This window comes from Oncorhynchus nerka, linkage group LG12 (genome assembly GCF_034236695.1).
Source record: "Oncorhynchus nerka isolate Pitt River linkage group LG12, Oner_Uvic_2.0, whole genome shotgun sequence".
Classification (NCBI taxonomy): Eukaryota; Metazoa; Chordata; class Actinopteri; order Salmoniformes; family Salmonidae; genus Oncorhynchus; species Oncorhynchus nerka.
Window position 1 is genome coordinate 43,202,192 of NC_088407.1, and position 10,764 is coordinate 43,212,955.

The 10,764-nt window shown below is 40.3% G+C and overlaps 2 protein-coding genes across 4 annotated transcripts in view; one reads left to right on the plus strand and one right to left on the minus strand.

Moving 5' to 3' along the window:
- Positions 1-1,749, plus strand: part of rbks (ribokinase) — an 80,341-nt gene extending 78,592 nt beyond the window's left edge. For all 3 annotated transcript variants that reach the window (XM_065025609.1, XM_029674927.2, XM_065025608.1), the window contains one exon: positions 1,467-1,749. In XM_065025609.1, the coding sequence (XP_064881681.1) occupies positions 1,467-1,640 (174 nt within the window). In that variant the 3' untranslated portion in view covers positions 1,641-1,749. The remainder of the gene's footprint in view (positions 1-1,466) is intronic.
- Positions 1,737-4,928, minus strand: mrpl33 (mitochondrial ribosomal protein L33). Its single transcript, XM_029674930.2, has 4 exons — positions 4,823-4,928; positions 4,403-4,421; positions 3,989-4,095; positions 1,737-3,403 (listed from the first exon to the last, which is right to left on the minus strand). The coding sequence occupies exons 1-4, from the start codon at positions 4,842-4,844 to the stop codon at positions 3,354-3,356; spliced, it is 198 nt and encodes a 65-aa protein (XP_029530790.1). The 5' UTR covers positions 4,845-4,928; the 3' UTR covers positions 1,737-3,353.
- Between the last annotated feature and the right edge of the window lie 5,836 nt (positions 4,929-10,764).

Sequence of the window (10,764 nt, forward strand, 5' to 3'; positions counted from 1 at the left end):
TTTAAACATGCCTATAACCTCAGGTTGTATATGATACACGAGACAAAGTGCTAAAATATACATCAACAAAATATGCTCAAATTAGCAAAAATGTTTTTCACTGTAAAAGTAAGTATCTTGTTTGATACTGTAAATGGGTAATGTTGTGTCAAAAAGGAACAAAAATGTCCATGAAATTGAGTTCATGAAATGTCCTTTCAATGTTTGACATATTTTGAATTTGTATTTTAGTTATGGCATTTGTACTCAAGCCTCTGATAATTATATTTAGTTTGCAGATAAAGTTTAGGTAGGTATCATTTGAAAGAAATCATGTGCTCAGAAATATGACTTGTATTTAAATGTTGATAATGCTTTACTTTAATTAATTCTGGGGAAAAAATACCGTTTTTATTTCTATACATTTTTATATTGACTTGTACATTGTGGTATATGGTATAATTCTGCCAAGCTGACCCTGTCAAAAGAAATCTCTTCGGCTAAATATGTTGGTGAGAAAAAAAGTCAAATGTATTACGTTATTCTGGCATATTATATGAATAATACCCCCACATTTGTTTTTATATACGATAGCCATTTGAAAATGTAAGCTAAATATTCTTCATTTATGCAATATACAAGTGGATACATCGGTCTTGTCGTCTTATCTTCAGTTGTTTATAACAAAAAACGGGGAATCTCACACTGGCTAAGTGGAAGTGTTAATACATTTGTTTGTCATAAAGGGTGAGTATTAGGCCATTTCAGACTAATGGCGGAGGCATTTCAAGTGACAGTGGGGAGCCTTGTTCAAAAAGCTACAATTGACAAGTGTCATAGCACCCCCTAATGTTGCCAACAGTTGGTCAGATAGTTAAATAACATCTCTAGTCTCAGTTCCTCTTGATTACTTTTTCCAAGTTTCATGAGGAATGAAGTCATAGATTCCTTTATTTGCTTACATTAAATTCATCGCTATTTTTGCATTTAAGCCTCAGATTTGTATTTGTCCACTGACAGTGTGTGCGTCTCCATCGCTCCTATGACAGGTAGCCTAGTGGTTAGAGCGTTGGGCCAGTAACCGAAAGGTTGCTGGATTGAATCCCCAAGCTGACAAGGAAAAAATCTGCCGTTCTGCCCCTGAGCAAGGCAGTTAACCCACCGTTCCCCAGGTGCTGAAGACGTGGATGTCCATTATGGGAGCCCCCCGCACCTCTTTGATTCAGAGGGGTTAGGTTAAATGCATAAGACACATTTCAGTTGAATGCATTCAGTTGTACAACTAGGTATCCCCCCTTTCCACTTACATTCAATTCTAAATGAAGGAATTAATGAGTTCTCGCACGAAGGTCATTGTTGTTCACAGAAAGTACTCTGTCCTTTAAAAAAAAAACTCTTATTAGCCTACATTTCAATTGAATTGTTGACACATTCAGTGCGTGTTTGTTTTGCTATGTGAGTAGTAACGACTGTTTGTCTCTACACAGGGAGCTGGAGACAGTTTCATTGGTGCCCTGGCCTTCTACATGGCTCACTTCCCTACAATGTCCCTGGAAGAGATGGCCAGGAGAGCCAATCAGGTGGCAGGAGTGAGTGTACAGACAATTGGGACACAGGCGTCTTATCCCTCTAAAAAGGACCTACCCACAGACCTTTTCTAGAGAAGACAGCAACTTGCACGCTAAATGGACACTGAGCCTGAACTATCTAAAACACTGTGCCAAGTACTGTATCAAGTAATTAAACGACTATGTAAATAACTTAATGCAATTATGACCATTGTCCTTTATTAATCTGCCATACCAGTATTGTCATATAATTTTTTTTTTTTCCAATGTGTCCAATAATGAGATTTAAATACTTTTAATACATTTTGTTTCATACTAGTGTTCCACAAACTCATTGAAACAATCTCTCACTGTTTTTCATAAGCTTTGACAAAATCAACAAATGTCAAACACATTTAAGAGGGAAAATACAACTTGAATAATTTCTATTTTTATTCTGACCTACAATGAGGATACAAATAATTTACGTCTGAAAAACTAGTGAAAAAGTTAACACCAAACCCAGACTAGTTTGTCTAGACAAAAAAAAGTATTCTGTACTGAATTACCATGTTGTTAAAGCTTATGATCATTCAGCGTGAAACATAAGTGAACAGTTGTCCTTCTTTCATGTTTCCATTATTTCTTAATGGCAGATATGATACTCTTGCAGAACAAAGATTATAAATGCAATGTGCCTACGTTAGAGAAATAACATACAAGTGGCAAAAACATGAAACAAGCTACTTCTTACTTATTGAGGAATAATTGTCTCAATAGCTAGGTTTCCATCCAATTGGCAAGATATTCATGCAAGTATTCTAAAATCTGCATACGAACAATATGCACATTTTCCCACCAGAGATGTTTCCATCAAATTGACTTGTTGCGGATAAAAGGCTGTGCGTGATGACGTAGTGCACATGAAAATATATTTTGCAGTTAAATTCCCATGTACCAAATAAAAAATACAAGTGAAATGTGTTTAAATCACATTTTCAAGTCTACTGAGGGTTTTGTCACAACAAATGTTGCGTTTATATAGCAAACGTGCCCACTCTGGTCTTTGCATGTGTGCTCTAGCCAACAGCTCGCAGACACCGTGTGGGGTCAGCTACCTACAGGACATGATCTGATTGTTATGGATAAGATGGAGATTATTAGTCAAACGGCAGCCAATCATCATGTTAACAGAATAAGACCCTCAATATGTATTGGAAAGGAGCATTAAGCTCATTACTGTGCACTTTTTCCACCCTGTGAAGTTCACAACTTATTTAATCTGTAGCCAATTGCATGCTTTCCCAAGTCGTAGTGGGAGAACCACACATCATGACTCCCAAGTTTACTATGATATGATGGTTATTATATCAATATTTGCGCATAAAGGGGTTTCCACTGCCACTTCTCACATAATTTAAATATTGATATAATAACCATCATATCGAAGTAAACTTGGGAGTCATGATATGTTGTGTGATTCGCCCACTACGACATGTATTCTGTCATCGACCTTTGGAAAGTTTACTGACAAATTTGCTGGTTTCATCAGGCCTGTCTTGAAATTTCTATCCGACATGTACTGTACTCACAAAATGTTGGATGGAAACCTGGTTATTGATGTGAATGGAAACAGAACTACTTGAGGTTTTGACACCGCTTGGTTCATCCCAAATGTTTACAATGAGTTGATGTGGCCCATGAATAGTCCAATAGGAACTCCTTAGCTCTTCTCGCGAATGACGGTCGACACATTTTAGACAATGTCAGTGAAATCATCTGATTAGATGTTGGAGATTCAAAAGTCTCGTTCTTTGCCGTTCATGGTTAAATCGACCTGATCTTCTTCTTTTCGTGAAAGAGGACGTGTTTGTTTACTGCAAAGACAGAAATACAATTCTGAAGTGGGTGCACAATGAACAGCTATGTGCAAAGTGTAGGTTTATCAGGTAAGCATTGCAAACCAAATCAATCAATCAATCAAATAATTGTGAGGGTATCATTTTCAAACAGGGGCAAATGACTAGGCCTACATAGTATATGATTTGAATGATCTCAAACACAAATGTTACCTGATATAAGCTGAATATTAAATCACTCATTATAGACAGTAGGACAGCAAAATGCCACTATTGGTTCTTTGTGTACGATGATGTCATATTGTCTACGTTAAAGCCACACTGGCTGTGTCTGAAATTTTCTGTAAAAAAACACTTGCGTCCCCTGTCCATGTTTCCTTAGGCTAATTCCTCTCAGCTCATTGGAGGAGGAGGTCCGAATGAGGACCAATGAGCTTTGAGAGAAACAAAGATGGCGAAAGCAAGGACTTGGCTGCAAGTAACGTTTACAGACACAGCCCTTGTGAGAGGCCAGTGTCCACTTGGCATCAGTGATAACTCCCTGAGAGCGAGTGTAATAGTTTGCTTCCATACAATGCTAATCAGAGAGGGTTTGTAGTTTACCAAAAGGGTCATTTTTTCGCAGCACCAGTTTATCGCGTAGTCGGTTCCTCTTGGTGTTGAAGCAGTAACCTGTCCCAGCAGCACTCACCATTTGCACTAGGACAGTCCTGTAACAAAGGCAATGGTTACTTTGTGATAACACATGTTATAGGCCAAAATAATTATGAAAAAGATATACTACATGCTCATTGCTATTCCTTGGGTCACTTTTATCAAAGAGCAGATTGAGGATAATATTACAGCAAACAGTTCAGAGAAAGACATCAAACCTAAATTCCAATTTCTACTGTATGAAGCTTTTACTAGGAAGTAGCTTAGCTGAGGGTATAATAAATGGTACATGGATTAGATATGGTAATAAAGTAGGACGTCTATACACAAATTATGAGGTGGAGAAGGAAATCATTTACTTACTTTGACTTGGCCTTGGCCACTTGTGTGTGTGTGTGTGGAAGAGATCAGATAATGAAATCAGATTGGCAAGATCATAACTCCCTTAGGTAGCTAGCTAGCTTTCGGTTTAACTAACTAGTTCATTAGTAGAACACTTGCCATGGCTAGCTAGCTTAGCTTCTGATTGTGCAAGCTAACGATAGTCAACACGACATCTCCATCTATAAAACATTGTTTCAGAATGGAGCTAACTACTTAATCTAGCTAACGTTAGTTAACAAATGACATGCTGACTTCAATGCTACTAGCCAGTGAATCATAGCTAGCTAGCTAGCTAAAATCGGCTAACCAAAGACATGCATAGAGCCAGCCAATTCTATATTTCGCCATACAACTTAGTGAAAAACTACAATATACAGCAACGTATTCAATCATACTCACGATTTACAGCAGTGAGGAACATACTTAATAGAGTATTACAACAGCTAGCTAGTTTAGGGTAAGTCACATTGAAATACCAAAGCACAACTTCCGGGTTAATGCCGTTGTCATTCGGGTCATTAACCCTTTCATGCCCCTGAGCTATTTGTTTTTTCTGCCCCTATTAAATAATTGGAGTATCTAATATTAGAAGCATATATATATATTATTGTTAAATGGAATAGATAAACCAGGTCTACTAGTTGTATTATTATGCGCTTAAGAGCCACATATTGTTAATCGTATTGCATCTAATTATTTGGCAACCAATTACATTCCAGCCAGCACCCTAAATAGCGCAAGAGCAATGCTACAGTGATCAAAGAATGGCTCAATATGTACAGAACATACTCAATGAATGAGTACCGTTTTTGTAACGTTGTATTTTGATCATGTGTTTTAGGTACACTTTTCTCATATAGATAGTCAAGTAGTAAAAATAAATCATAATAAATTTCCAGTTTCAACGTAGTGCATGCACTTCAATTCAACAGACACCATAACAGATGGGGAAAGATAAGTAAATCAACAAGGAAAACCTCAAAACATAAAAACAAATGAAAAGATTGAACCTAACAACTAGATAGACACCGGTTCAAGAGGCAAGAACGATACCACACCGGCAAGCTGAAAACACATTCTCTAACCCTAGCCGTTCAGGAAATGAACAGGGACGTAACATTGTTGGATATAACCTATTGTCGTAAGCAGGCAGACGGGCAGGCAGGCAGGGAGCAGCTGTCAGGAAGTGTGTGGAGGAGAAACCTGCGTCACCAGAGGGATAATTCAGACCACCAGCCTCAGCATCACCACCAGCAGTAGCACCAGCACCTCCACCCACTCAACAATCAACACACTCCAGCAGCCCACAGCCTCTAAGGAGGTTAAATAAGCATCACTCTCCCCTCCCTGGCTGGAGAGATCAGACTACTGCCATGGTGGCCCAGTGACTGACTGGTAGTGATGGCAGACTTATAGACAGAAGAAGCAGGTCAGCTTGCTGCAGTCAAATGGTAAATGGTGCCAAAATTATCTAATACAAAGAAATCTGCTGATACGGGACATATTGGGGTGTAGAAATGAGACAACTTGTATGCCAACTACATCAGCTCTAGAATGGTCTAAACTAGGATACTTGAATTTTTACAAGACTAGGCTTTACTATTAGTCCATGAGGCAGGGGTGTCGGTCGATATATGAATTCATTTGATTTATTATTAACTCACACACACATAAATGCTCACATGCGCGCAAACACACACACACACACAATCCACAAACCACATAATTAAATAGAACACTGAGATGTCTGCCCCCAAACCATCTCAGCTATCTCTTTATCAGTTATTTCACATCAGCTTGGCTGACCTAACAACCGTATCCGAGGAAGTGAGAGGACTCATACGCACACAGACAGTCACAGACACCCCACACTGTGTGGCTGTCACTCCCCAGCTTGCATCAGCACTTTCCCCGTCTCCTTTACTGTACATACAATAGGGAATGCTACGAAAAAGTGAGCTCCTGGACCCTACAGAATCTCATTGAGTCCTTCCTTACTCAGACCAACCAAATGCTGAATTCACTTGTCCTTTTTTAGTGTCACCGGGAGGCCTCAGATGAGATTGGAAAGGCCTCTTGCAAACCAATAGAATGTGATGATATAGTGAGTGTGAGGTGGTTTAAGCTTTTATCACTTCTGAACAAAGAGCCTGTCATTTCAAAAGGTCATTTTAGAGAGAGATCGCTCCAAAGTGCAGCAATGACGGGCATTTCTACTATTAGATGATGTGCTTTGCGCAATGGTCAGAAATAGGTGTTGTAACAGCAGCAGGGGTTAGATGACAGCATAGGAACAACAGGTTGCCGCACAACATACATTACGACCAAAGCCGTGTCTCTCTGCTTAGTCGGTCATTAATTGAATGGGCCATGATGTCACACACGGCTGTACATCTGGTTGCCATGGTTACACCAATTGAGCGAGCCCTGAGATGTTGAGTCTTATAATCGAATCCTCTGTACGCAACAGGTCAGTGGATTTGAGCTGAGAGGCTTATTTTAGGAGCCCTCTCGGTCTTGTTTTCCAGGAGAAGATAACTAACTGGTTTTATAATCATTTGAAAATAGCGCTGGTGGAAGAGCAAAGAACATTCAAGACAATTATCACAACTTGCAGTTTGCCATGTTGTTGGCCCATCCAGTTGAATGGACAGGGTGATGGTGGGTGATTCAGAGCGTTTGTTGCTGAATACAATTGTTGTACTTATAGTCTTATCACACAAGCATTTGAATATGTAACCTAGTTATTATAACAGTTATTGCAGAACCAAACATTTATGTACAGTATTAGGCTTTAGTCATAGTCATGCAAGGTCATGTACTGTACATTTACAGTTAGTTATAGGTTATATACAATGAACAAATATATAAATGCAACATGTTGGTCCCATGTTAAAGTGTTGGTCCCATGTTTCATGGGCTGAAATAAAAGATCCCAGAAATTTTCCATACGCACAGAAAGCTTATTTCTCTCAAATGTTGTGCACAAATGTATGTACATCCTTGTTAATGAGCATTTCTCCTTTGGCAAGATAATCCAATCACCTGACAGGTGTGGCATATCAAGAAGCTGATTAAAAAGCATGATCATTACACAGGTGCACCTTGTGCTGGGGGACAATAACAGACCGCTCTTAAATGTGCAGTTTTGTCACACAACACAATGCCACAGATGTCTAAAGTTTTGAGGGAGCTTGCAATTGGCATACTGATTGCAGGAATGTCCACCAGAGCTGTTGCCAGATAATTTAATGTTAATTTCTCTACTGTAAGCCGCCTCCAACATCATTTTTGAGAATTTGGCAGTAGGTCCAACCGGGCTCCCGGTTTGCTGATGTCAACGTTGTGAACAGAGTGCCCCCTGGTGGCGGTAGGGTTCTGGTATGGGCAGGTATAATCTACGGACAACGAACACAATTGCATTTTATCAATGGCAATTTTCATGCACAGAAATACCGTGACGAGACCATGAGGCCCATTGTGAGGCCCATTTCTTTTAAGGTATCTGTGACCAACAGATGCATAAATATATTCCCAGTCATGTGAAATCCATAGATTAGGCCCTAATGAATTGATGTCAATAGGCTGATTTCCTCATATGACCAGAAACTCAGTAAAATCTTTGAAATTTGTTGCATGTTACGTTTCCATTTTTGTTTAGTAAATAAGCATGGTCCTGCCACAAGGGGGAAGTGGAAGAATGACATTTTGAAAGAAAGCATAAATTGTTGAATAACTAAAGCAAGTGCATCTGTTCCATGTATAACTTTCCATCTCCACTCTATAATTTCTCGATCTCCAATCGGATTCAAGTCCAGATGTTACCCTCAAAACATTCAATCATCAATTGATGTTCCAGTTAACCACCGCACAGATGTGTGGGGTCTTCTTTTAAAATCAAACTCTGTCTTTCTCTTTGAGGTAAGGGGTATGGCCTTGCTTATGGCCTTGCTTATTAGTGGTCCTAATAAGTGGTTATGGATGCATCCCAAATGGTACCCTATTTCAGATATGGGGGATTCTACAGAAATGTTGAAAATTGCAGTCCCCCCCCCCCTTGTGCCTTCAGCCACAACCCTACAAATATCACCAGGTGATGGGATTGCACCCCTCTCCAACTTGGTGAATAATCTGTCTGCCAGCATTTTACAGAAATGTCAGCGAGTAAAGTAAAGTATTACGGCTGGCTATCTTTTATTTGGACAGATGTATTGTACATCCCAGCAAACATATCTTCTAGTCCCAAAACCTTACTTTACATATTTCTTGATATATTATATGTTCAGTTGTGACACTTCTATAAGAGCGTTGGGCCAGTAACTGAAAGGTCACTGGTTCGAATATCCAAGCCCCAAGGTGAGAACAAATGTGTCCATGTGCCAGGCACTTAACCCTAATTGCTCCTGTAATTTTTAAAAACTTTTATTTAACTAGGCATGTCAGTTCAGAACACATTCTTATTTACAATGACAGCCTATTTACAATGACAACCCAGGGAACAGTGGGTTAACTGCCTTGTTCAGGGGCAGAACAACAGATGTTTACCTTGTCAGCTCGGGATTCAATCCAGAAATCTTTCGGTTACTGGCCCAACGCTCTAACTACTGGGCTACCTGCCGCCCCAAAATGTGTCCACAAATGGACTTTGTTTCCAAGGCACGGATGAGGAAGATGCTCTGGATAAGAGTGTCTGCTAAATGATGTAAATGTAAATATGTTAGCTATAGCTAAGTCCAAAATTAGTCAAAATTGTCCAACCCGAAAACAATTGACACCATAGAGGTCTCATCTTTGTATTTTTGTATTTGTGCCATTAAGATGTCTGTGACAGCATGGGTAGCTCCATTGAGGCTATCTCCATTTGAAAGTTGCATGCACCATGCTTTACCAGCTGAGCTACAGAGGACCACCATGTGGATAGTGGTCAAGTGCACACTTCAGGAAAAAGTGTAGAGTATTAATTAATATGCATAGCCAGCCGGGGGGCTCCAAGAACCCAAACATTGACATCTATTTGGCCAAAACATAGACCGCGATAATGTGCTCTACTGTATACTGTACAGTGCTCTATTGTACTGTACCGTACTCTACTGTACAGTGCTCTATTGTACTGTGCTATTCTGTACTCTACTGTACTGTGCTCTACTCTACTGTATAATAATTTACTGTACTGTGCTCTACTGTACTCTACTATACTGTGCTCTACTGTACTGTGCTCTACTGTACTCTACTCTACTGTACTGTACTCTACTGTAATGTACTGTACTCTACTGTACTGTGCTCTACTGTACTGTACTCTACTGTGCTCTACTCTACTCTACTGTACTGTGCTATACTGTACTGTACTGTACTCTACTGTAATGTACTGTACTCTACTGTACTGTACTCGACTATACTGTGCTCTACTGTACTGTACTGTACTCTACTGTGTTCTACTGTACTGTACTGTACTGTGCTCTACTGTACTGTACTCTACTATACTGTGCTCTACTGTACTGTGCTCTACTGTACTGTACTCTACTCTACTGTGCTCTACTGTACTGTGCTCTACTGTATTGTGCTCTACTGTACTGTGCTCTACTGTACTGTACTGTACTCTACAAATTATAATTGTTTTCCAACCCCCAATTTGCACCACTTCTGAAGAATGAGCCATATAGTGCAATACTTTTGACCAGGGCACAAAAGGCTCTGGTCAAAACTAGTGCGCTATATGGGGGCCCAGTAGGGAGCCCAGTAAGAGCTCTGGTGAAAGGTAGTGCACTAAATAGGGAATTGGGTGCCATTTAGGACATATCTGTGGTTAAATCAATGGAGAGACGGTGTGTTCTTCTTCCTCCATCTGTTCGGTGTCATCTCTGAGGGCTCTCTGTTCCATGACGCAGAGACCGAGTGGGAGTGGACGGCCTTCTGCTCCCTGAGAGGGCTGAGTGGGCCGCCGCAATCCGCTGCTGCCTACAGCCTACAAGCCAGGGAGGGATAAGGGGAGAGAGAGCGGGGAGGGTGGGAGGGTGGAGGCGGTGGGTGGCGGGGGAGGGACAGAAGAGAGGGAGGGAGAGAAAGAAAGAGAGCGATAATGAAGTACAGTAGAGAGAGAGAGAGATACAAACTCAGCAGGGAAGAGGGAAAGAGAGAAGGAAGAAAGAGGGGGGGGGGGGTGATTCATGATTAAGGGGGAATTTAGGGTTGAGAGAAAAAGGGGAAGATACACTATAAGTAGGTGGATGGGACTGAGATAATTAACAAAGGAAACAAGAGTAGTAGGGCTTTAAAATATTTCTTGCTGAATAACCAAATCTTTCAAGCCCTTGCTGGCCTTTCGTGGCCATGCTAGCCTTACA

Bases quoted from the DNA above. Each gene is read 5' to 3' on its own strand.
- mrpl33 (XM_029674930.2), bottom strand. From the start codon at position 4,844: ATGTTCCTCACTGCTGTAAATC. The intron at 3,404-3,988 runs GTAAACTACAAA...CTGTCTTTGCAG, and splicing joins GCGAAAAAATGACCCTTTTG to TAAACAAACACGTCCTCTTT.